Source organism: Pezoporus flaviventris, unplaced genomic scaffold (assembly GCF_033815535.1).
Source record: "Pezoporus flaviventris isolate CSIRO_AGI_PZ_B2104156 unplaced genomic scaffold, CSIRO_AGI_Pfla_v1 ptg000031l, whole genome shotgun sequence".
Taxonomy (NCBI): Eukaryota; Metazoa; Chordata; class Aves; order Psittaciformes; family Psittacidae; genus Pezoporus; species Pezoporus flaviventris.
In genome coordinates this window covers 27,692,992-27,720,948 of record NW_026892579.1, presented here as the reverse complement: position 1 = coordinate 27,720,948, position 27,957 = coordinate 27,692,992, and the positions used below count along the sequence as shown (strand labels likewise).

Here is a 27,957-nt window from a genome sequence, read left to right as displayed (position 1 = left end):
CAAGTACTTCCTGCAGGCAAGGAGAATGTAACCTCTGGTCCTAAGCTCAGCAAGTATCCCTAGACATATCTGCAGCACCATGCCTGCAGAACTACCTTCCCCCTGAGGACCTCAATCCAGTTTTAGGTCTCTAATATGCTGAGGTAGTTGCTGCTCTAGCTGCTACAGAATAGTGCCCTGCAGCACCTCACCTAAGTACACAGTGTCCTCAATAGCTTCTGGCCCCCTTCAACACTAGTGCCTGTGCTGGCTGTGCTCTAGGCTTGGCAGTCACATACTCTTTCCAGCATTTGCTGAAAGGATGCTGGACTGTCCCTAATGAGAAGTCAGCTGGAAATAAACAGCTCAAAGTTTCCATCAATCAAGATCAATCAAGAAAAGTTGACAACAAAGCTTGTGGGAAACTGCTACAGCTTGCTAGCAGTCACAGCCTCCTGTAGCTATCCCTTCACAGGAGCAGCAGGCACCCTGAAGCTCCTCAAAGAGTTCACAGCAGTCCTCTGATGACCCCAGAAACAGTTTCCAGAAAATCAGTCCAAACACTGATGTGCAAACTGCTTCATCTGTTAGCTTTCTCTGTTAGCTGTGCTTATATACTTAACATTATTTACACTGAAAGTGTTTAACTGCCCTACAGCACTGATAAATTTGGATAACTTTTGTATCACATTTCAGGCACTCTCAAAGCTATGCCTCGGGTACCTCATTATTTTAGAAACTGTTTTGTACTCCCTTCCTTTAACCTGTGAGTTGATCAGATGATTATTTTCATGTCTTTTTGTGTGTCTGTAATGGAAAGATATTCTAAAATATTTATTTAAAATATGCCACACAATGATTGCATATACCAGGAGGACCAATTCTACTGGTCAGGAAGGAAAACTTGATGATCTGTTTGGGGTGGAGGAGGTATTTTCCAGGTACTTATTGTGCATCCTTTTAAATTTTATGTTTCATTGGGATTTTGAACAAAAATGTAATAGTCCTTTCAGAAAACTGTTCATGTCCAAAATATGCCCTAAGGGGCACAGAATGTCAGCAACATTTAAGTAAATGCTACTGAGATGGTACAGCACTATTTTGTTGTTTGCCTCAGGCAACAAAAACCCTAAAGCTGAATTCACACACTGAAGCATAACAAGCAGCATTCTACACATTTCTGGTTCTTAACAGTGTTACCAGAGACAAAATTATAAAACACTTCTTATCTTTGGAGGGAACGCTTGCTGTTGCTTTCACAAATTCCTTTAGATAATTCATTAGTAAATCTCCTGACTATCCATATGAATTCTTTAAAGATGATTTTCAGTAAGAGGTGAATACTTAACTTGGTAGTAAGATGAAAATAACCCAACAAGTCAGGACTAAAGATAAGTCAGAAGTACAATCAATAAATGTTTCAGGAAATATCTCTGCTGCAAGAGAGGAAGAGCTGGCCAAAGAACCCTGAAGAAATGCCAGCTAAGAAGCCAGATGCTTTAAAAAAAAATGTTCCAGATTTTGGCATCTGGGACTATTAAAAAGCCAAGCTGATCCTCATCTGTGGGAAAAGCTGTTTATTGCTTCTGGGGGAGAAAAAGCAAGAAAGAGTATAGAAGTAAAGTAGTTTAAAGGAGTGCCAGTAAAAACAGAAGGCAGACTGAACTCAACATTCAAATTATAATCATATCACAATTTTCTTTTGAATTCCATGATAATTTAAAAGCCATTCATTTAGAAGTAAATGTATCTTAAAAATATACTGCATAAATATGCATGCTTTTACTCATGGATCTTTCAGATATTCACCCATCCCTAATTTCCAAATCACCAGCTTATAAAACTTAGCAAAGAACAATTCTTGCATCATTCAGAGAAAACAGAGAGGCTGACTTTAATTGTGCTTTCCTAAAGCACAGATAAACTGTGCAAATCCTCCCCAGGTGCGGGAAAAAAAGAGCAAAACTGTATGCTTCTTTTCTGTAACAGTGCAGAAGGATAGCCAGGAGACCTCCTTGGATGGAAAAGGAGCTGCTGAGGAGAATTCAATGAAAAAAGAGGCTTATAAAAGGTGGAAGCAAGGACAGGCAGCCTGGGAAGAGTACAGGGATGTTGTCCGGAAAGCTAAGGACCAGGTTAGGAAAGCTAAGGCCCAGTTAGAATTAAACTTAGCTAGGGATGCTAAGGATAACAGGAAGGGATTCTATAGGTATGTAGTGAATAAAAAACAGACTAGGGGCAATGTAGGCCCCCTCAGGAAGCTCTCAGGAGAACTGGCTACACAGGATTTGGAGAAGGCTGAGGTTCTGAATGACTTCTTTGCCTCAGTCTTCACTGGCAAAGGCTCTGACCAAACCACCCAAGTCTTGGAAGGCAGACGCAGGGACTGTGAGAATGAAGACCTTGTGCCCACTGGAGGAGAGGATCTGGTTTGAGACCATCTTAAAAACCTGAATGTACACAAGTCCATGGGACCTCATGAAATCCATCCATGGGTCCTGAAGGAGATGGCGAATGAAGTTGCTAAGCCACTGTCCATCATATTTGAAAAATCATGGCAGTCAGGTGAAGTTCCCAACGACTGGAAAAAGGGAAATATAACCCCCATTTTCAAGAAGGGGAAAATGGATGACACAGGGATTTACAGACCAGTCAGTCTCAACTCTGTGCTTGACAAAATCTTGGAGCAGATTCCCCTGGAAGGCATGCCAAGGCACATGAAAAACAACAAGGTGCTTAGTGACAGCCAGCATGGCTTCACTAAGGGGAAATCCTGCCTGACCATTTTGGTGGCCTCCTATGATGGGGCTACAGAACTGATGGACAGGGGTAGAGCAGTTGATGTCATCTACCTGGACTTGTGCAAAGCGTTCGACACTGTCCCACATGATATCCTTGTCTCTAAATTGGAAAGATATCAATTTGATGGATGGACCACTCAGTGGATAAAGAACTGGCTGGATGGCTGCATGCAAAGAGTTGTGGTCAATGGCCCAGTGTCTGGCTGGAGACCAGTAACGAGTGGTGTCCCTCAGGGATGGGTGTTGGGACCGGTCTTGTTCAACATCTTTGTCGGTGACATGGACAGTGGGATTGAGTGCGCCCTCAGCAAGTTTGCCGATGACACCAAGCTGTGTGGTTCAGTTGATAGGCTGGAGGGAAGGAATGTCATCCAGAGGGACCTTGACACTCTTGTGAGGTGGGCTGATGCCAACCTCATGAAGTTTAACCATGCCAAGTGCAAGGTCCTACGCCTGGGTCGGAGCAATCCCAGGCACAGCTTCAGGTTGGGCAGAGAAGAGATTCAGAGCAGCCCTGCGGAGAAGGACTTGGGGGTGCTGGTCGATGAGGAAATGAACGTGAGCCGGCTTCAGTGTGTGCTCGCAGCCCAGAAAGCCAACTCTATACTGGGCTGCATCAAAAGCAGTGTGACCAGCAGGTCGAAGGAGGTGATCCTGCCCCTCTACTCTGCTCTTGGGAGACCTCACCTGGAGTACTGTGTGCAGTTCTGGTGTCCTCAACATAAAAAGGACATGGAACTGTTGGGACAAGTCCAGAGGAGGTCCACGAGGATGATCAGGGGACTGGAGCACCTCCCATATCAAGATAGGCTGAGAAAGTTGGAGCTGTTCAGCCTGGAGAAGAGAAGGCTGTGTGGAGACCTCATAGCAGCCTTCCAGTATCTGAAGGGGGCTATAGGGATGCTGGGGAGGGACTCTTCATGAGGGACTGTAGTGACAGGACAAGGGGTAATGGGTTCAAACTTAAACAGGGGAAGTTTAGGTTGGATATAAGGCGGAAATTCTTTCCTGCGAGGGTGGTGAGGCACTGGAATAGGTTGCCCAGGGAGGTTGTGAATGCTCCGTCCCTGGCAGTGTTCAAGACCAGGTTGGACGAAGCCTTGGGTGAGATGGTTTAGTGTGAGGTGTCCCTGCCCATGGCGGGGGGCTTGGAACTAGATGATCTTAAGTTCCTTTCCAACATTAACTATTCTATAATAATTAAGGATTATGGTATGCCTAACACTGAATACATTCTAATGACATAAGACTAGTCCTTTTTCAAGAACTCAGCACATGTAGATGACAGTTACACTAATGAAAAACTGTTTTTTTATTCTGAAAAGGAGATATGGCTTCAAATGCTAAGAAGCAAAGAGTGGAGCTACAGGGCAAGGCGTATTTGGGAATTGACTGTGAAAATAACAGGAAAGAGACGAAATAAGTCCAACTCTGGTTGACAGTTACCCAAATTGTCAGCTAGCATAAATTATTATCTAAGGTCGAAGAAAGGTGATTGGGGCATAGTTACTAATTGAAGAAGTGCTGCTAAGGAAGACTAACACAGTCTGAAATGACTCAAAAGACCTTCTACTCTAACCACAATTCAGAGTCTAAAGGGAGAAGGAAAGGAAAGGAAAACTAGGGCCTCTTACAGGACAGGATAAGCAACAAAGAGTTTAAATAAAGAGCATTTAAACAGACAACATTTTTGCACATTATCACTAATTTCTCAAAAGTGCTTAAGGAACTTAAGCCTCATATTTAAAGGTGACATTGGCATTTACCAAGTTTTGCCATTTGTCTTTGCAGAAGTTATTGTGAAAGAGGTGTTTTAGAGTCACCTCTGAAAAGAAAAAGCTAGCTCCTAGACTTAGAGTCATAGAAAAACAGCTACAATTTTTTACTGGGTACCCTTGTGTAAACAGTCATAATGTTAGACAAAAATAATATCTGTATCATATGTAGCCAAAGAAAAGGACCACAGCACCCAAAAACCAGATGCTTAGAAGCAGGCTAAAGGAACTGTACGTAATACTTGTTCCAGAAGTAAGCATGCTAAAATAGCATAACTAGAAAAAAAGAGTATTTCACAATTCTGTAACACCACTTACAGAATTTTGTAACACAACTAGGCTTAAATATGTAAATATTATCTGTAATTGTGAAAAGGCAAATGAAGACCTGTGATAGCTGCACAAAGTGTAAGAAAACATGTGCCAGAATTAAAATTTAGAGGATAAGAACACCCAAGCAGGAAAGATGTCTGTCTCTGCAACAGTAAGTAAGTGAAACAAGAAGGGGTCCCTTTTTTTTTATTCAAAAAGTAAGATCTCAAGGGCATATAAGATCACGGTTTTATTTCAGAGAGGAGGCATGAAGCATAAAACATTGATGACCAGTGAGGAAAGTTAGGGAAGGTAGACAAACCATTGTGGCTCCTGCTTCTGTCACTGAAGAACTCTTGGACTCGCTACCTTGACCTCAGCAGTTAAGAGCCATCAACAGTCACAGCTAGCAGTGCTAACTAAACAGCATCAGTTCCACAGCATGGCAAGAGTATATAAACATGATAAATATACATATATAAATAGAAATAATGGTATTTTTAAAGTTAATAATTGTAAGGACTAATGGTGTTATACACGCAATGATAATGATGAACAGCAATTAAGAATTACAGTATCACAGTATCACAGTATGTTAGAGATTGGAAGGGACCTCAAAAGATCATCTAGTCCAATCCCCCTGCCAGAGCAGGAACACCTAGATAATGTTACACAGGAATGTGTCCAGGCGGGTTTTGAATGTCTCCAGGGAAGGAGACTCCACAACCTCCCTGGGCAGCCTGTTCCAGTGTTCCCTCACCCTCACTGAGAAGAAGTTTCTTCTCAAGTTTAAGTGGAACCTCTTGTGTTCCAGTTTGTACCCATTACCCCTTGTCCTATCATTGTTTGCCACTGAGTAGAGCCTGGCTCCATCCTCGTGACACTCCCCCTTTATATATTTATATACATTAATAAGGTCACCCCTCAGTCTCCTCCAAACTATAGAGACCCAGCTCCTCAGTCTTTCCTCATAAGGGAGATGCTCCACTCCCTTAATCATCTTCGTTGCCCTGCGCTGGACTCTCTCCAGCAGCTCCCTGTCCTTCTTGAACTGAGGGGCCCAGAACTGGACACAATATTCCAGATGGGGTCTCACCAGGGCAGAGTAGAGGGGAAGGAGAACCTCTCTCGACCTACTAACCACCCGCCTTCTAATACACCCCAGGATGCCATTGGCCTTCTTGGCCACAAGGGCACAGCGTTGGCTCATGGTCATCCTGTCGTCCACTAAGACACCCAGGTCCCTCTCCCCTACACTGCTCTCTAACAGGTCGTTTCCCAACCTATACTGGAACCTGGGGTTGTTCCTGCCCAGATGCAGGACTCTACACTTTCCCTTGTTATACTTCATCAAGTTATTCCCTGCTCAACTCTCCAGCCTGTCCAGGTCTCGCTGGATGGCAGCACAGCCTTCTGACGTGTCAGTCACTCCTCCCAGCTTAGTGTCATCAGCAAACTTGCTGATAGTACACTCAATTCCCTCATCTAAGTCATTGATGAATATATTAAATAATACTGGTCCCAGTACTGACCCTTGAGGCACTCCACTGGTTACAGGCCTCCAACTAGACTCTGCCCCATAGACTACAACTCTCTGGCTTCTCTCCTTCAGCCAGTTCACAGTCCACCTCACTACCTGATCATCCAGACCACGCTTCCTCAATTTAGCTGTGAGGATGCTGTGGGAGACTGTGTCAAATGCTTTGCTGAAGTCAAGGTAGACCACATCCACCGCTCTGCCATCATCCATCCACCGTGTTATTTCCTCATAAAAGGCTAAGAGATTGGTCAAGCATGATTTCCCCTTGGTGAAGCCATGTTGACTGCCCCTCATAACCCTCTTATCCTTGATATGCCTTAAGATGGCACCAATGATAAGGTGTTCCATCACTTTCCCAGGGATGGAGGTGAGGCTGACCGGTCTATAGTTACCCGGGTAACCCTTGGCAATGTGTAGTGTTAATGCAGATTAGCAATCCAGTAGAGTAATTCTGAAGTTTGGAAGTTGCATAGTTTGACAGTCTTTTTAAATATTCCCATCAGAGAGATCATCCATTTCCCAACTAATACATTTTTCTACATATTAATTTACAACAAACTTATATTTAACTAAGTTACAATGAAAAGAATGTATATAGTAAAGTCAGTGTGTTGAGATTTTGGATAGAGCTCTGGTGCTAAGGACCATTAGACTGACTGACACAGTCAGCATGAGTCCCAGTCAGTGAATCAAGATACTGTAAGGATAACTATTGTCTAATATATTTACTTTTTTAAAAAAGGAAAATGCTAGAAAAGAACCATTAAAGAGGAAGAAGGATAAACTACAGGTATAAAAATAGAACTGGACTTCAGTTTCCACAGAGATTGTAAAATGGTATCTTATTCAGCCACTGACAAAGGATAACTTTTCTTAAGTAAACACTAAACCTGTTATAAAGACTACAAGATCAACAGATGGCATAACGAAATGTACTTCAGAAAGTACAATTTTCTGATTAGTGTAGAGAAGTCCACTGATATGTTATAAAAAGAAAAGCAGCAACAACACATCATCTCAACAAATACTGACAAAATGGCAAATAGCATGAATCTGTGGGATTCAATGTAAATACACAGGAAGAATTGAGTACGTTGGAAAGACACTTGGTTAATTCTCCAAATTTTAATGTCATCATGATTACAGCCAAGTCCAAAACTATTCTACACCATTAGAAGCACTGGTTCATCCATAAAACTATGTTGCTACTATTTTGAAAGAAGATTTGAAGAGAGTTTTCACTTAAAGTTTCCCTATGAGCTGGTAAAAGCAAAGGAGACACAAGGGCTTTAATTAGGGCTTGATGTTATTAGGGCAAAATTACTCAAAGTATCAGGAGAGATGCTGCAATAGGATAGAGAAGAAATAGGGAATTTAGCATAATAGATGCTGTAAATGTTCAGAGAAATAATTTGAGAGATTATGCTGTCGTGAGAATTAAAGGTTCAAAGGATACTGGAAATATATGCATGAAACTATTCTAAATTACTGACTTTGCTGTGCCATGTGCCAAACTGAAAAATGAGAAAGGAGAAAAACAAATTCCTTAGCTTATCAGCCTGAACAAAAGTAAACAGGAATGAAACAGGAATGACATACGAAATTATTCATATTTAACAATTCGAGATTAACTCTTGATTCAGTATCTTATTCTAAATTTCTTATTCTCATTCCTTAAAATAAAAGCGCGCAACTGAGAAAGCTTTGATTTTTTTTTTCCCCTGGCAGTGTGTGATTTATTTTTGTATGACGGAATCCATACAGGAAAGCATTCTGTTCTGGCATACTTGATGGTTCTTCAATTTTGGCAGCAAGTTTGCAGATCAAGGTTAAAAATTAAATAGCACCATATAAATGAGCATAAAAGAGAAATTTTTAGTTAGGAGTTATGGGGGTTGGAACTAGATGATCTTAAGGTCCTTTCCAATTCTAACTATTCTATGATTTTATGGTTTATATTATTATTCTCATTATTACAGCTATGAATCTTGTTACAAAAATATTTCCTTTTCTATTATATTTTTTCCTTCTTTTTCTATACAAAAATCTATTTTTTAGGCTGTTGCACACTAAATTTTTCAAAAAGTTTTCAGGTGGATTTGGAAATACTTAAAAGAAGGTAAACTAATGAGTGTTATCTAAGGCATAAAAGAAAGCTATGTTATCTATACTTTACATCAATTTAAATTAGAAGTAATATCGGGTACTAGTGATGGTGTGGCCAACTTCAAAGAATTTCAGAAAATTCTGAGTATCATGTCCAGCAACTAAACTTATACCAGGAAAATAAACAGTACCAGAACTTGGCCAGGAAGGCAGCTGCATCATCTATCACTGTTGGAATTCCAAAGCAGTTCCTGATCTAACTTTGGTCAGAGTAGCTAGTGCTTGTCCAACCCTGTATACAAATAAAAGAAGCTGATTGCTAGATGGTTTATGGAGTCCTTAGCTTCATAAACATAAAAAAAGAATCACTTTTAAACCATAAATGCATGCATGAAATAAAGACTTGGGTTTAAGTTATGAATACTATGGTGTCAAATCATCATGATTTCTCCCAGTGTGCCTGTAAATTTTAAATTTCTATTTTCCTATCTTTTAAACCACAAGGTGGCAGCAATGATACAATCTCATCTCCTAAAATTGTACAACCCTCCACTCCCACTACTTTTAAAGTATCTCCTGCACTTACAGGACATACATGATAGAAAAAGATCCTATATATTCTTTGACTAATTACAGCTCCAGGTTAGATTACTTGCTAAGTGTTTTGAATGGGTGCATTTTTTTTTTAATTCTCCATCTACAATTAATTGTCTTCTGACTTCAAATGAACATAAAGTAAAGCAGTTTATCCATGACATAAGTTGTTTGCTCATTTGTGTAATAACATTCCATTCCCAAGCTGAGCAATAAAATTATAACTGGATGCATAAGTCTGTCATTCCTGGAACATAATCATATAGGGAGAAGATGTAACACTTACCGATAGCTGTTGAAAAGATCCACGCAGGTGCCATTGTTTTTACAAGGCTCTGAATTACATTCATTTGATTCATTTTCACAGAACGTTCCTTCCCATCCAGGCATACAAACACATTGGTATCTCTGTAATGTATTAAGTAAAATAAATAATCTGTTTTTTGTTGTTTTTTTTTTGTTTTTTTTTTGTAATTTTAATATAATTACGACAGGTATTAGTATTGATTGCTGTGCATTTTTGTCTACTGACAGGCACTTCACCATTTCAAAACTTGAAAATTTCATAAATATATCAATAGTTTGACCTACTACTAAGATAACATAGGCATGTAACCCTACTTTTTAGCTACCTTTTTTAATAACCTACTTGTGTACCTGCAATTCCTTTACTATCTCTGCCTTCTGTCTCCAAGGTTTTTCTAATAAAAGATACCATCTCTTATATAAAAATATTTTGCTTAGATATTACACAGACATGCCTAAACTACAGGTATTTCTAATCATCTGAGTTGTAAAGTTCAGAATGCAGTCCAAATAGAACTCAATATAAAATAATTTACTGTGGAAATTCTCAGGATTATATAGCTATCCAACTTTTTTAACACCCTTAATATGAAATTGTGCATCAGCATCCTAATTAAGCAGTACTAAACAACTCATGGCATAAAAAATACTGTCTCCTATACAGTGTATTAGATATTATACTGGGTATCAATTCAGATAACATAATTTAAATCTTCTAGTTCTATGGTGATAGTATTACGTACACTAATGATTAGGTGCTGAGTGCTAAATTTCTGACTGATTAAACTGCATAAAACTGCAAAGAGGTGTTTCACATAGTCTTAAAAAAACATAAAGTACATTTTCCCTGTCTATGTTCTACTAAAAAAAAGAAAAAAAAAAGAAAAAGAAAAAAAGGCAAAGGTGAACATCTGCTGAATTGATGAATTGATTATTAACTAGAGAGGCCCAGCAATGCAAACACTTCTATTCAGCAGAAGTCTTCTTTTGTATCATGCTTGTTTCTAACAAGGCTTTTTTCTGTTAAAAGTTAGGAAACACTTTAAATGGTAAGCATGACTGATGTGAATTATTTCATTACTGGCTAAACATTGCAACAGCCTTCAGGATAGATTTTAAAGCTTATTAAAAATCCATGTAAACTGGAAAGCATTAATAGACAGTAATAAAGTTACTAGTGTTTTTAAAAGCTGAGTACGTAAATGAACTGCCATAGCATGATGATCAAATATGAAATGCACCAGCACTGTGGCATCTACAGATATTTGCAGTCTGCAAATCATATTGTTGTATTTCAGCTGTTTTATTACTGAATATGAACTTTGGAAACAGAGACCATTGTGTTTCAAGGAGATATGGGCTATGAACTTCTACATTAACAGCAAAATTATTTTATTCCCTAATATAGTTTAAAAATACAAGTTAAGGATCAGAACTCTAAAGGAAATGCATATTAGGCAATTGTCCCAGAACTTTCTGTCATGATACTCTAACAATCTGTTGCATTTTATTGGAATGAAGACAACAAAATAAAAAAGAAAGAAAAGTTAATAATTTAAGGTCAAGGTCAGCTTGATTGTCCTGAAGTGTCAGATATTGTGGAAGAACTCCACTGATTCCAGTACTTGAAGTAAAATTATTTACATATATATTCTACTACAGCTGGTAAAATCAAATTTTTCACCAGCCTGTTTGTACATAACGTATTTGCGATTTGTACTTTCCCAACTGCACTCGATTTGTTTTGTGCTCATGTTGACTAACACAGTTGCTGTGCTTTTTTGGGACACACATATTATTTCTGTGACATGGATTTACTGAACCCACTGAGATAAACTTTGTATGTCAGAAAATAAAATTGAAAGGTATCTGTCTGAGTTAAGACAGACCATTTTGACAAATATGAAATGTCAGTGATGGGTTTACAGAGCAAAATAACAGAAAAATAACAGCGTAAAAGTAGGTTGGGCACTCAAAACAGGATCAGTATGTACTGATGAGTTAACTACATTTTCTAGTCAAAAAAAAGAAAATGACATTTTATCCTTTGTGGTTTACTTAGGCAAGGCTCTTCCATGCAACTAACTACATCTTGTGACCTGTAGACTCCATCTGCTAAAGAAAGAAAATAGAAAATCTTAATTGATAGTTTACTGTTACTGCTCCATACGCCTGAACTCAAATTCAAGAACTGCAAAATATTCTTCATGAAGAGAAAAGAAAATTGGCAGAATAAGTCCAAGAATTCGGAAATATCTGAAGTGACAGTAAATCAAAGATTAATAAAAGAGACAGATTTTGTTAAAAATATTTTGTGTTTGTTTAAATATAATACTGAGAGACAAACATGGAAAGAGAAAATCATTTTCTGGGAAATGTGCCAAGGACAAAAAAAAAGAAACACATTTGAGACAAATCACGTTACTAGGACACATATAACCGTTTTCTATTACATCACAGACACACCCAAATTACTTATTAAATACATCATTTTTTTTGAAATTTTTTTTCCGAGATTTCCTGAATTCTCTGCATGTTTATTAGTGCCATGAAAACAAGTGTTAAAATAGGGGAAAAAAAGATGGTACAAAGGCCAAAATGGGGACAACTAATTCATACCCACAAGTAACTTTTAGACACCTCTTAAAAACTGTTTTAATGGCAGGTTAAGTTTCTACATAAAGCAGGAACGTGCAATAATGACTTACTTCAAAAAAACCTCTCATAGAAATGGATTATAAAATTAGATGTGAAAGGAGGCTGTCAACAATATTGTTTAGAAAGCAGCAGTATTTTTTCTGGTCTCACTAAAACCATCTATCAATCAGCTGCTGAATTTTTATGCTTTGCAGATTTCTCATGACATGAGCAAGCACAAAACATTAATCATGTATATGTATACCATGCATAAAAAAAAAGCTGTATTATTTCATCTCTATGTAGATTTACAGCAACTGAAGGTGACATGTTACAATAAATGACATATAAGTATAGGTAGATAAAAATGGTGTTAATAACTGTGAGACTTTGCAGAGAAAGACTTTGGGGTCCTGATGGACACCAAATTGGACATGAGGCAAAAACACACCCTTGCAGTGAAAAAGGGTACGATATCCCAGGCTGCATTAGGAGGGCTGCCAACAGGTTAAGTAAGGTGATTCTGCCTTTCTACTCAGCCTTGGAGAGGCCACACCTATAGTCCTGTGTCAATTCTAGGCTACCCACTATAACACAGAGATGGAGATACTGGAAGGAGTCCATTGAAGGGCCAACAACATCTCTCAGATGAAGGAAGGCTGAGAGGCTGTCCTCTGTGGGACAGTCAAGGCAGATTATACTCCAAACAACGTAAAATGACAGGAAGCCAGGTAGTGGCAAGTATGCAGTGAATAAAACTAGGGACTGGAGGACTTAGATTAGACACCTAGTGTTGTGTTTTAAGCCCAGCTAGTAACTCACAACCATACAGTCGCTTGCTCACTCTTCCCCATTCTTCCTTCCCCTGCTCCTGGAGGGACGGGGAAGAGAATCAAAAGAATGTAACTCCTATGGGTTGAGATAAGAACAGTCCAGTAACTAAGGTATAATGCAGACAACTACTGCTACCACCAATAATAATAATGGTAAGGGAAATAACAAGGGAAGAGAACACAACCACTCACCACCCACCAACTGATACCCAGCCCAACCCCAGCAGTGATCTAGCCCTTCTGAGTAACTGCCCCAGTTTATATACTGAGCATGACGTGCTGTGGTATGGAATACCTCTTTTGCTAGTTTGGGTCAGGTGTCCTGTCTCTGCTTCCTCCTGGCTTCCCCTCCTCCCTCCTTCCCATCCTGAGCATAAGACTCAGAAAGTCCTTGGTCAGACTAAACATTTGAGCAGTAACTAAAAACATTGGTGTTATCAGCACTGTTCCCAGGCTGAAAGTCAAAACCACAGCACTGCACCAGCTACTAAGAAGGAGAAAAATGACTGCTACTGCTGAACCCAGGACACCTAGTCGTGTACTTCTTTTCATTTATTTATGGTAATTATATATTACTATTAATTGTAGACAGATTAAAATAAATGGTAGCTTTGAGTTCCTCCAAATCATCTTTTGCTTGTCCTCTAAAGAACATAATAAATAACATCACAGTCATTCCTTGTACACACCCTTCCCTTTTACAATATACAGCACAGTATTTATAAGAAGAGTGGGCTTCATCAGCTATACATGGGGTTAAAAACGAATTTTTTTTAAATTTCCTGTATACATAGCTAGCACTATATATGCACACTAGCTTGTCTTTATTCAATTAACTCTGTGTCTGTGGTAAGAAAGTGTTTAAGAGAATTTGCATATTTTCCCTTCTCTAACACTGTAAATGAAGAATTAATCATTTCCTTAAGCCTTAGTCTTACTTTACTGGAAAATGGCAACTGAACATCTGGCAAATAGAAACTACATCCTTTTTGTTCATCACACACAACAAGGATCTGAATTATGAATACAGTAAATCTTCAAGCCTGTACTTCTCATGTGTAGGTTGAGTAGAATTTCTACCACACAGATATGTACTCCAGGTACTTTTCCACATCCGGAGCAGAATTTGAATGGAAGTAACTTCATTTCTGAACATACTGTGAAATTGGGTCATTTGGAGGTGTCATTACAGTTTTTAATTTACAGGAAAGACAACAACATATCCTGCTTGGAAACAGAAACACACAAATGGAAATTTAGAAATCTCCCTTTATTCTGTATGTTCTAAGTTCTTCTGCCAGACTGTTTTTCTTGTGGTGCAACTCTTTTTCCATTAAGGCCAAACAGCATAAGCATAACACCACCCATCACTGCAAAATAATGCGAGATGTACTCCAGCAAAAAACCTCAGGTTTGACTTTGAGATTCTTTTTCCCCTGGAAAATTATGTCCTCTCTGCCTCTACAGGAAACTTTACATCACAAACTTCATTTTACTAGTGCTAGCAGCAGTTCATTTAACCTTGTGAAATAAATGTGAACATAAAAATGTAAGCATCTGTGAAATCATATTTGCAATTGCTCTAAACCATATTGAGTTCCTAACATTATTTATGCAGCCTTTTAGGTTAATTCAAGGATCTTTTCCGAGTCGCTACTTTAAAACTTCACTTTTAAGTTATTGATTTAACCATTTACAGAGCATACATATTCACTAACACTAGACTATTCCCATTTTTCATAATGATGTTTTCATTATGCAAGTCTGTTCGCATTTATATCCTAAATAAGCATGCATCCTAAATAAGCAAGCTTATTAAAAACAACAAACCAACCCAACCAAAAAAGAGGATACCTGTTAATTTTCAGCTACTTTAACCCTTACTTTAACTTTACTAAAGAAAGACAAAATAAAACAAGATCTATGCAGTGAAGTCCCAGCAACTACGCTACCTTTCAGTCTCCTTGTAATCAATTATTTAACTGATCTTTACGAGATATAGGAACAGTAAATGTATCAACAGTATTGTTCAACAAGTGAAAGAAAATTGGCTTCTGAGGCATGAACAAAATCTGTGATAGGCCCAGTTTTTCCTAGTCTGAAAGACATATATGGCTTGCTCTAATATTTGTTAATAAATCTGTAAGAGATAGTCACATTGCCTAACCCTAACTCATGGCAAATAAACACTGCCATGATTTCGCCAACATGACTATGGATAATGAATTTTAATCGGAGGAACAATTGTGACATGAAAGACTAAAGTGAAAAAAAACCAAACAAACATGAATTCTGATATGAATAAAAATGACAATAAAAAGTCTGATTTCTAAACAGTGCTACAATAGAGTGGTTTTGATAAAACCACTATTTAAAAATCACCAAAATCAGTTACTAAGCTTATTATTAGAATCATTAGGTGCCGTATTCTTCTGTTTTAATTTATTTATTTTTTTTCTAGTTTACTCTTGCTATGTAAGTTACAAAGCCATTGTGATTTTGCACTAAGCACTAAAAAAAGTGAACTACTAGGAAATAACCTCATATTAAGCATCAGCTATCTACAGAAATTGAGATAGCACTATGGATTTTCAAAGGCTTAACCACTCTCTATACATCCTTCCCTAAATAGTTTGACATGTTAGAAATTCTGACCAGCATATTTATTTGTCCTTCCAAACCTACTTTTATTCTTTTGCACTCAAAGTTATTATAAATTATGTATTATCTGATATCAAGAATAAACCAGTTTCTTTTATTTAAATTTTAAGCAAGGCTTAAAGGAGAAACAAAGAACATTTTTAATTTTCTTATCTCTTCATCGTTTTAAATAATGAATTAGTTAAATTAGCAAGAGGAAGCATACTTAAAATGCCTGATATGGGCAAAGTTTGATGAGCTGTAATGAGCTTTGCCTTATGCTGGAATATTTCTATATCTGTGTACATTAGATGCCTTTACTAAATATGTGCAGAAGTACAATTTTTAGCTTATTTCAGTAGCACGCCACTAGTAAAAACAAGCTTACATTTTCATTCAGTGCAGGAATCAGCTTAAAATATGGCTGGTATCCAGACATGATGCATATTTGCAGCTCTGACTGCACAGTACTGGAATTTGTGGCCTCAAGGAAAATTATCTTGAATAGGAATAGTAGTTATTTGCACTGCATGTTTTTATACACAATCAATCACTTCTTAAAATGGTAGCTTTGCTAATAAATTCATAATCATTTCTGTTTTTGATATTGATAATTTTAAAGTGACCCATCTGTAAATATACAATACTTTGCTAAAATATTAGTGCTCCTAAATTAAATCAAGACTAATGCTAGCAACAGAATTCTCCTCTAATTATTTTAGATTTCATGTTCTCATTGCAAATAAATGCTGGACTGTGCCTTTAGAATTTAATCAATTATTTCCACCACTACTCAAATATGACAATTCTCATAGTCCAATGGCAATCATGTTCAGGTTTATTTTCTTTGTGGTGATTCATCTGTAACATGCTGAAGCATACAGTCATACAACATGGCTTTTACTCATATTGACACAGGTTTCCCATTTGAGCACAGCCAATATTAAATATTATGTATTAGATTTGCAGAAAAAAGAAAAATAGTAACAAAACCATGCCTCTGTGATCTTACATTTTTCTATTGGTTTTAAAATGTTATTCTAGGGGAGACACTACAATGAATATGAACATTAGAAGATCATTAAAAATATTTAAGAATAATCATTAAAAGAAACAACTGCAGCAGTCAAAGTGTTTAAAAATTGTTGCTGCAAATTAGGAAAATTGAAGTATTTCTGGAGAAAAGGTGTTTTGATTTGAATTTTTTTATGGTTTTTAGAAATGTAATTTTAAGTATGGGCCTAATCTGACTAGACTAGAAGTAATTTCATGACAACAAACCAAAGTCAATTTGAGATCTCTTATATAATTCATAATTGGTGATAAATTATTTTCATCTATATTTCTTTACCTCTGCCACTTATTCTATTTATACCTCTTTCCTTCCTCTACTAGAGAGTTTACTGCAAAATGTGTCAATTTATTCACCTTGAACATGACAGGTATGGAGTAGCACAGGAAAACTAATGAAAAACAACAGCCTTAAGATGTTTGTGCAAAGGAAACCAAATAACTTGTCCAGCTAGTGACAGACATTTGAATATCAGCCTTTGAACAGTGTACCTAGTTTCACACTTAGCTCAATAGTGAAAGGTCATAAACACATTCCTGTTGAGCAGAAATACTGAAAGGAACTTGACTCACCTAAAACCTTGTCTGGAGCTTTCACTTTGCCCCTAGACCTCAGGTAACAGCAGAGTGATGGGAGTTAACAGCGATATTCCAAAGGAATAGTCTTGGATTCTGAGAGGCAGAAATAACACTTCGCTTCTGAATTTCAAGCCTGATATTGTTAGTAGTAGCTTTTTTAACTAAGTAGAAAAAGCAGTAGAACAACTACTGTTTTCCATAAAACAAAGCTGTCTGGTACCTTAACAGCTGATTCAAATTTAGATCTAAAGCATACAACCATTACTCCATCAATACACTTCAAATACCACAAAGGGTCACTTTTGCCAATCTCAGGCTCAAAAGTGGGAGAAAGTTAAAGAAACAGACTGTTCTGAAAATACCTCAACCCAAATACCCTTAAAAGCCCCCAGACATTCATAAAAGTATTTGATGTCAATTTTCCTCTTTTGAACTTTCACTCATCCCTACTTTAAATTTATAGAGCATTTCAGTATAATAAATCACATTACAAATTAATGTGCTCCTTCTATCATACCTAATACAAAAAGGTGAGTTTTTGAAAGTGCCAAACTTATGCCCCATGGTAAGTACAGTTGGCATAAAACCAATCAGCTGCACAACCAACAGACAAGGATAAAGGAAGAAAAGATGATTCTGTAGTAAACAAATTTTATGCAATCTAGTCCATGTATTAATATACATACCTGAAAATATTTTATTCAATCTAATCCAAAATTACTATAGATTAACAGGGTTTCAAAATCCATCTAGTGGTGGACATAGGCTGACACAGCCTCTGAACTGGACAAAGGAAACTGGTTTCATACAGCAACTAGGAGCCTATGAAGAACAAATTATGATCATAGGAGAAAGCAGGAGTGGGGAGACCATGACCTGACCTAACAACATAAAGAAGCAAAACTTTAGGAAAAAAAAAAAGAGAAACCCAGATTTTTTGTGACAAAATGAGATCAAATCAACCGCAATTAACCATAAACTTCTTCATTAACATTAGATTTTTATATTAAGGTTATGCCATTGTCTCCAAAACTAAAATGCATGGCATTTTAGTTGCTGACTGCCTGGTTATATTGCACGGTGGGTCAGCACTAGGTAACCTGTAGAGAACCTTCCAGAGAGATAAGCAAGGAGCATCCATGCAGCAGCAGCCAGTCACCATTGGGTATTTCCTCTCTGCTCCTGTGGCTGACAGAAGCTGTGATCACAGACGGAGAAAGCTGGCAGAGATGGTACAGGAGGCAGTTGGAGTGCTTTGGGGCTCTAATGGAGATGCGGAAGCGACCTGACCCCGTTGCTGGGAGCGCTGCCCTGACTCACCCCTCCTCCTCCTGCACCGTATTGCCTTTTTCCATTCACAGGGCAGGGACGTTGTGTAAGGAACTCTTACCCTGACCCATCTGGCTGCTCTCCCAGGCCATCCCATTTTCCCAGCATGGGCAGGGAGGCCTGTCACTTGTTAATATTAAATACATACCTGGGACTAAAAGTGCTTTCATATCCAAACCCAGTTAGTTCTCACTGTCAGTTTGGTCTTAAACAGCATTGTTTGGCTCAAAGTCTGTAAGTGATGAACGCAGATGTCAGCAGCAGCTCAGGCTGATGGCTAGCTGATGTGCAGTAGGTATCTACAGGATGTTTTCAAATAAATTGGGTGGTGCTAGTGTCAGGCTATGAGCACGCAAATGAAGACGCAAAGAGCAGAGAATAATCCTGTAGGAAATCACGTAGTTGTAAGAAACACAAACAAAGCATGCATTGAGAGTCAGGTATTTGAAAGAATAGGGCTTAATTTGCAGCTCTTGGGACATAACAGTGCTGTTTTTCACTGCTGTGTCATTGTTCTTTGCCTTTTCAGTTAGATCAACATGCACAGTTTCAAAAGTTTAAATTCCAGTGGAAACTCCCCCATTTACCTCATACAGCTAGATAAACACCAATGTCCAGGTAGCACTGTGCATGCCTTTCAGAGAAAGTTCAGCATTTTTATTGACTTGAATTGTCATTTTGACCAGGGCCACAGATCCTGGAAGGCCAGGGGGTGACTGGAGTTGGACAGATTGGGTTCCACAAAAGTGAAATCCATTGTCCCCAGATTCTGAGTCACTAAATGTAGTGCAATTTTCTAGACTTTATCCCAGGTCAGAAAGTAGCACTGTATCACAGATGTTTGTATTTTGTAGGCTTCCTCTGTATTGGAAACTAAACCCTGGCGCTCTTCTTACTGTTTCTTCACTCAGTCTTGCATTACCAAAACTAAGAGTACATGACTGCTTGATAATGAGCACCTGAAGTTGGTTTATACACTAAGAACTTGGAAAAGCCTGTTTAGCAGTCACCCAGTGATAGCTGCATTCACAAGTAAAACTTCATAGAAGTTTCTGACTGCAAGAGAATTTCTGTAGTTAATACTTATGGTCTCAGAGTGGCTTGCTATAAGAATCAATACTTTCCCAGAAAAGAACAAATTGTGTTCAACAGTCTGATTCACTTGTTATGTAACATGATGTGTAAGTCTCCAAAAGTCAAATACAAGTACTCTTTTGAAAACCAAAGTATTTAATTGAAAAATCAATTAGAGTTGGTTTTTGAGGCCTCTTCTAACAATCGTATGTCAACTAAAATATGAATAAAGAGGCTCTAGAACAGGATATAAAAGCTAACACTGAGATACACTTTAATCAGCTGGGGGTTGTCAACATTTTAGAGAGAGAGAGAGAGAGATGCAAGTTAATTCTAGATTTATTAGCATATTAAAGAACTATTAGGAAAGGATTTCCATTATAAAAAATGTATACAGGTAAGAGAAAAGGGAATAGAAGGATTCTTCCAATAATATCCTCACCCACTATTTTAGATTCAAATATTAAGAACTATCTTCCCCTCTTCCTCTGTTTTCCTAACGCATAGTTAAAATTAATTTTAATAGTATTTAAGATGAAGCAATAAAACCATCAATAATTTGTTCTGTAATTAGACTACTGTGCGCTTACAGAAATTATGCTTTAAGAAATTATTTCTTCAGATTTTATGGTTCTGTCTATATTTGGTGTGATAGAGGTTAACTCTTTACCTGTTAGCTCATATTTCACATGAGAGAAAGAAAAGGCTCTCTGACAGCAGCAAATTTAAAGACTTTAATTCTATCTTGTAAGGCTGCAAAAGTATTTAATATTGCCTGTAGCTTTTTCTGTCTCATTTCTTCTCTCTGGGAGAGCGTGATCTTATGAAAAGTAACCTTGTGTAACTTGCATGTTGTGGGTCTTCCTGGAGGTTACCTCTTGTTACTCTAATGAAGTCCTATTTCTGAGTACTGAGTCCTACAGGACTTCAGGAGGCTCCACACCTTTTAATCGTGTTGCAAACACTATACCCACTACCTGTATTTATTAAACCTATTACAATTCATGATGATGGTGCATGGTCAGGGCTTTTCTTCATTCTTGGGATTTCAGCAGCATATTGATGAGACAGAAAATCTCATCAACAAGCCACAGGAAGTTTATTTGTGTCTGAAATTTTTCTACAAGTTTGATGGATTACATTTCTTTTCCTTTCTGTGTAATTGCAGTTGTGTCATCATTAGGCCACTGACTCTTTTATTCTCTCCCCTTCTTTCTCCACCACTAAAGATGCATCCTTTTCTTCCACTCATGGAATCCTACTCAGGCCTTGGCAGGAACTGGACAAGGGCGTGGATTTGTGCAGCCATTGCAGCTAATGGGACAGTAGCAAGGGATGCTATAACTCCACAGAAAAAAAAAAAAAAAAAAAAAAGGAAGGGAAAAAAATGACCAACCAAATAAAAAGAAAAATCCCAAATGAAACCTGTAGTACTGTAGTACAAAACTAATAGGAGCATGAGGAGAGTGATGGCCCCTGGACGAATGTACTGACTTGGGAAGCTTTAAATGGGGAAAAGCAGTAGAAAAACAGAATAGGAGAGACAGATAGAAAACTGGAGATTCAGAGCAATGATACGATGAAAGGACATAACCTCTGACTAAGTAGTCTTTACTAATATGTATAGATGTTTAGCAAGTCTAATTTTGACCATCTTTTGTTAATGGATCAAATTGTGGTGTTGTTGCTATTATTATTATTAATAATAATAATAAACTATTCTTATCTCCACACACAATTTTTCATACTTTTCTGATTCTCTCCCATTCCACTGGGTTGGCAAAGTGAGTTAAGGGCTTAGTTGCTGGCTGGGGTTAAACCACCACACACAGACATTAAGTCTGCAATGCATTTTTCTCTCACCTACAGGTTAGAGACAAAAAAATGTAACAGAGATACTCTGATATACTGTTGCAAAACAAAAGCTTGACTATGTTTGATGTGTGTTCTGCTCATCTGCCAGCTTAGCAAGAGAAGGAAATTTGGGGTTGGAAAACCTATGATATCATAAAGAACAGAAAAAAATCATGTATCTGACAGTAACAGCAAAAAAATTAGGGCAATTCCAAAAAAAAAAAAAAAAAAAAAATAGAAGTGTCCTGGGTTCAGCAGTAGCAGTCATTTTTCCCCTTCTTGGTAGCTGGTGCAGTGCTGTGTTTTGACTTTCTGCCTGGGAACAGAGCTGTTAGCGATGTTTTGGTTTGGCCAAGGACTTTGTGAGCCTCATGCTCTGCCAGGGAGGAGGGGAAGCTGGGAGAAAGCAGAGACAGGACACCTGACCCAAACTGACCAAAGAGGTATTCCGTACCACAGCACCTCATGCCCAGGATGTAACTGGGAGTTAGCCGGAAGGGCTGAGAGACTGCAGGGTTGGAGGAGGTATCGGTCGGAGCTTGGTCGGGCTTGGGGGGCGAGTTATCGGTCAGCTGGTGCTGAGGTGTTGTATTCTCTTCTCTTGTTATTTCCTTTATCATTCTTATCATTGGTGGTAGCAGTAGTGATCTGTGTTATACCTTAGTTACCAAACTGCTCTTATCTGAACCCGTGGGAGTTGCATTCTTTTCAATTCTCCTCTCCGTCCCTCCGGGAGTAGGGGGAGGGAAAGAAACGGGGGGGGTGAGTGAACGAGTTACCTGACTGGGTTTAAACCACGACCAGAAGATTTAGACAGCTGTTGCAAGGAAGTGATATAGATTCATAGAGACAGGAGGAGGAAAGCCTAAAGCTCTGTAGAAGTCTGTGTTTTCTTAGATCAGCATACATGAGATTGAGTACACTTGAACTGGATCAAAACTAGTATTATATCAAACTTAACTCTTATATATAAATTACCCAGTTTTAAAATATACTTCGCATTCTTTCTTTCCTGATATGCACTTGTTCATAATTTCTTTTTCTCTAAACCACAGTATTTTTCTGCACTTGTGTCATGCAGAACAGCTGGGAATGGAGACTCCAGAAAGTCCTTCTCAACTAGTGCTTGTCTTAGTTAACATCTTGATTTTTAACTTATGATGCTGAAAGCTTTGGTTACTCTTATAATTCCTCCCTGGTCTTTTCTGCCAAAGGTATATTTTATATTGCTAAAAATCACGCTGAGAAGTACTGTTTCTTTCACACAGTTCCTTTCCTTCCCCTCGGTCAGCTACAAGTCAGTATTTCCCTTAATGAAATGCATATAGATAATAATGCATATAGATAATAATAGGAATAGTATGGATTTTGTTAATGGTCAAAGATTTAGTGGAGAAAACCTGACAGTCTGTAAGGAAGGCATTGTAAATCATTCGGGAATACAGCCAAAACCAAGAAGCAATATAAAGCTGGGAGCTTGGAAGGTACGGGTGTACGTAATGAAACCTGAGGAGAAAGAATTCGTACACAGTCCTATATACTGTGAGAAGATGCATTTAGCCTACTATTCCTAAATACTTCTATTAATGAAACTGACATGCTTAAAGTGTGTAAAAAACAGCATCTCTATTACTGTTCATTCCTCAAGCAAGAAGCAGCTACTGAAGCATGACTATAAAGCATATGTCCATAGCCAGAGGACAATGGGAATGTTGCTTAGGTAATAATATCACTTTAGTTTTGGGAAAATGAAAATGCCAAATTCTTTGATGTGCCTTTTGTGTCTTCCCCCTATGTACACACTCACAGAACGTACATTATTGTTCACTACAGCACTGGGACTTCTCCCTGCAGATGCTTTGCAAGCTTGGACTTCTTTAGAACTCATTTAGTGACAGTCATCCTAGATAGATAGCTAGCCAGCAAGTGGCAAGACAGTAAACTAAAAAATGTATTGTGTTTTCTATGCTGTACAAAATACATGGTTGTTTCTCCTAATAGAAAACACAACAACAACAAAAAAGTAATATTCAAAAGCTTCAATTTCTTACACTAAATATGTATATTTGGACTAAGCTGGTTTGACATTTTTCAGCTGATTTTTAAAGTACTACATGTATTTTATTACTGTCTTCAAACATGAAGATCAGAAATTACCTTATAACATGAATCTTACATGAGAGATTGCTAACCAGACCAGCTGAAAAATTTTGCAATCCTCCATCATTTTTTTTTTATTATTTCTGTACCTCAATGTTTGTATGTGAATGAAACTGGAACAGCAAGGATCTTGAATGCTACTCAGCACCGAATACATCGGAAACATGTATCAAGAAACAAAATATCTTTCTCCTCCTTAGTACTCAGAATCAAGGAACTGGAAATAACTCCTTACTAGGTTTCTATTTCATATCACTAGCTGAACTACATTAAGACAGATGTTACACTGGGATATAAGTCAAGCTTGTCACATAGTGAAGCTATCTAAACCATTTAGTCATTCCCTTTTAAAAGAAAACATACTTTCTTTAGTATATGCCAGTGCACTGCTAGCAACTAGTTGGTTCCTTCCTGGTTCAATTCAGCCCAATATTATACCACTGCCAACAGTCAAGTTGTCAGCAAGAACTGTTTAAATTTAGCCTCCTTGCTCTGATGTCTTTTAGGTCTTGGAACAATACACAGAATTTTTCACTTAACTGATATGACATGGTCTGTTACAGACCAGTAAGAGCTAAACTACTTCAATCACTTGGCACAATTTGTCTGGCTCTGTTAAATGGACCACTGATTTTCAGTGGGCACAAAACCAGACAAACATATGGAAAACATATATAGGCAACCAGTACACTTACACATAATTTAAGTATCTCAGCTGACTAATGAGGGACAGACTTAAAGCCAGAGATTTCCACGCTGTTGTCCATACTGAAATCACAAACTGCTGCTTCACAGGATTTGTCCTTTATGAATCTGTTGGCCTAAGTTACTTAAAAACAACCATGTGTTCACATGTTTCTTAGGGTCCATAAGGTTCAGACTCATTAGTGTTTTAGTTTAGATTAGGATTATGGTTTTGACACGAATTTCTCAATTGTCCTCACTTACATGTTCTTTGCCTCACACCATGGAGTGGTCTCACTGCACACAAACCAAATTACTTTTGAAAGAAACTGAAGACTGCTTCAACAGTACACCCAATGTTCCCTAATCTAATGAGCACTGAGTCTACAGGAATACGTTCACTATGCTAGAACTACTACAAAATAGCAAGGTCCTGCCCCAAACATGTATATTGTTTGCAGACAGGCCTTAGGTCCTGCTGTTTCATGTTGTTTCTATCGATCTATGTTGCTTGATAATGTAGCAACATCCTTAGATCAGGTGTACTATGAAACATGAATGAAAAAGACATAATTTTTCCTTTCTTTTACTACATTTCAATCTCATATCATAAATCTTCTAAAACCTCCATGGTATACAGTTTATGTAAATTGTATACATTTAAAAGCAAGTAATATGCAATATAGTATAACCAGGCTGGATGAATTTGCTGTATGTTCATGAAACTTCAAATTACAATGGCTATATCTACACTAGCAATCAGCAACAGCAACAAATCTCTGAAAAGTGTTCACACTGAGAACCCAACATACATGCTACCTGGATCCTGAGGGTTTTACTTTAAAAAGTTAGATTTTAGCTAAACCCACAGACTTAAAATCAGTGTTTGGAGCCCATTATATGCATGTGGGAGAGCATTTTTCTGGCTTAATTTCACCCAAGGGAAATCCTGTTTGCATCATCCAAGTCTTCTCCCCAGTGCAAATCATGTGTAGTAGGCTGGTACAGCAGAGAGATTTGTTGAATAAATGCTCTTGTAATACAAAATAAATAGTAATGTAAGCATAACCTACAAGATACTTCAATGGATTTGGGTTTTTTCTGATTAATTTTTATTCTTGATTTAGAAGACTACATATGAGACTAACCTCTTATGAAAAACATTTTATCCCATGCCTTTAGACCTCCCTCCAAAATGTGATGCCTTTTACAGCCTGGGGCACATGATCAACTTCTATGTATACTTTTCATCAGGAAGGAAGAACTTATGGAGCCTGAAACTGGCTTCTTCTGTCTCCAGCTGGTGGCATAGCTTTTTGTAACAAAAGGGAGCCTGAGATGGGTGGGCAGTCTGAGTGAAACTATAGGAATATGTTATAATGAGAGAATCTAATCTGCTTGGCTGTCAACACTGAACACCACAAGGTCTGTCTAGTTTATATACATTCATTTAAGTTTTCAAAGACAGGCTGTGAAATTTATGGACAAATGCATTCTCCAAAGTGTATTACTTCATAATAGTTGTATGTATAGGATCTGTCCTCACTAGTAAGATGAGAAAAGTATAATGCAATTGAGAAAGGTCTTCCAATGAGATTCCTTAGAACTTGGGGTATTTTAACAAAAAAGCATTTAAACAAACCTAATAAAAAATACAATTTGTGAAGAAATAGAATGTTAGGATCCTCCAGGAAGTACAGTTCTTCCAGAAGTGCTTTCCATACGTATGCTACTCTAAGTCTATACTCAGCCATAATAAATGGTTCATGTGAACTCTCACATACAGCATAATCTGTTAGTGCCCATTCCCGCATGCCTTTACAGCCACTTGGTCAGGGTGAAGGGATGCCAGAAGCTTGGCTTTGCACTCACTTTTTCAGTTAGAATTCCTGGAATAGAAGGACAGATCACAGAATTTGCAAGCAACTAAGGAAAAACAAAACAAAACAGAAAATGGGTAACTATTCTTTCTCTGGGATATTTTCCATGCTGTTTTCCAAGGCTGAAGGCAGTTTTAAATAGAGGTTATTGGCTAGAGAGATCCACTAAAATTAGCAAATTTTCTGCTAGTCTGTGGATTACAAACACAAATAGAAAATTTATCGGTTCTACATATATCATGTGAATTATTTCACATTTTATTATACAAACAGGAAGGTGAGGCTATTCTTTATTCTTTCAGAATTGGTTTTGTTATGGAAGAGATACCATAGTCTAATATATAATTGATGGAGTAGAATTAACATCCATTCTCTAGAAATGCAAACAGTTTGAGTCAGGTACTAGTTCATAAACAAAAGAGAAAAACTCTCCCACCACATTGGGAAATGTTTCTGTTGCACCCATTTAGAATTTCTTCTCAGAGTGAAAATGACATAAGGCTTGCTACACTGTGTGAAGTGAAATGAATGTAGTGAAAGGATCTTTGACTACAGCTTCGGGGGGAATCTGTCTTTATGGCATAACTGCCCAATGTAGTAACACAAATCCTTGGATGTTCTCAGGATATGTGAGAGAAATAATATTGTTTTTTGTTTCCGATGGAAACCTTCTGAAGTCAATGGGAGCATTCCTAGAAGCAGGCACTTGCAAGTATGACAGTACAGCCCTAGGCTTATAAATATATTTTCTCACAAATATACACTCCAAAGAAAATACTTCCTTACAACTTAAAGGACATTTATGAAGAACATTTTGCTTCTATTTTTAGACTATTTGACTGTTAGGACACTAACATCTGTCTCTTAGTTCACTCTGTAAACAGCTGTGCTTGCTTTGCCTATCTAAGCCAATCCTTTTGAACTGGAAACCTATCTTGCTGTACAGTCATTTTGATATTTTCCCTCCTAATACCTCATTTCTTTGCTTTAGAATACAAAAGTTTCAGTATTAAAGTTTCTGTCTTGAACCAATCTTGTACTGAAAACAGACAACACTCCATTTAAAGCCTAGATATGATTTCTGAAAAATTCAACCAAAGATGACAATAAAAAGATCATCACACAAGTTGCCTAAGGGCAGCAAGGTATTGATAATCTTGATAGGGTTCTTAAGCTTCAGAAAGAGAATAATAAGCTGCTTTCAGGGTGCTCAAGCAGCAAACTCCCTGCTGGCCGCAGTACAATAATTGGCACAGCCAGCAGTAAAGGATCAGTGAAGTATATTGCCAAAGAAGGATTATCAGAAGACTTGATTTTATTTGATGTTCGACTATCAGTTTATCATATTAGCACCCAGCTTCTAAAGTTAAGCATCAGATGCTTTTCCTTTAATGAAGTTCTTGAAGAGTTGATAATATATTCAAATTTGCTTTCAGCTGAAACTTTGCATACTTGAGTAGGATCTCTTCTTTCATAAAAAAAGAAAACACATGGAGACCATTTTCGAAAACAGGAATATTTTGTCTGAAACTAAGAGATAACAAACCTGGAGTCAGAAGAAGATAATCTATAGATACCATTATGGACTTTTTTTAAGGGAAGCAAAAGATCTGCCTTTGATGTAATATATATCAATGTCTGCCACTAAATCAAAACAGCTGACCCTGGAATTAGAATATACTTGGCCAGTGGAGCTCTGAAGTTAACAACAATTTTTCTGTCAGCTACAGTGAGAGCAGAGCAAGGCTAAGGCTGAGTGCTTTTCAGAAACTGCTGCAAATATATGTAGTATCTACTCACATT

General features: G+C 37.7%; 1 protein-coding gene across 1 annotated transcript in view; it reads right to left on the bottom strand.

Moving 5' to 3' along the window:
• The window catches only part of EYS (eyes shut homolog), an 828,128-nt gene that overhangs the window by 515,791 nt on the left and 284,380 nt on the right, over positions 1-27,957 (bottom strand). Inside the window, exon 21 of the mRNA XM_061460547.1 lies at positions 9,394-9,515. Coding sequence (XP_061316531.1) covers positions 9,394-9,515 — 122 coding nt within the window. The remainder of the gene's footprint in view (positions 1-9,393; positions 9,516-27,957) is intronic.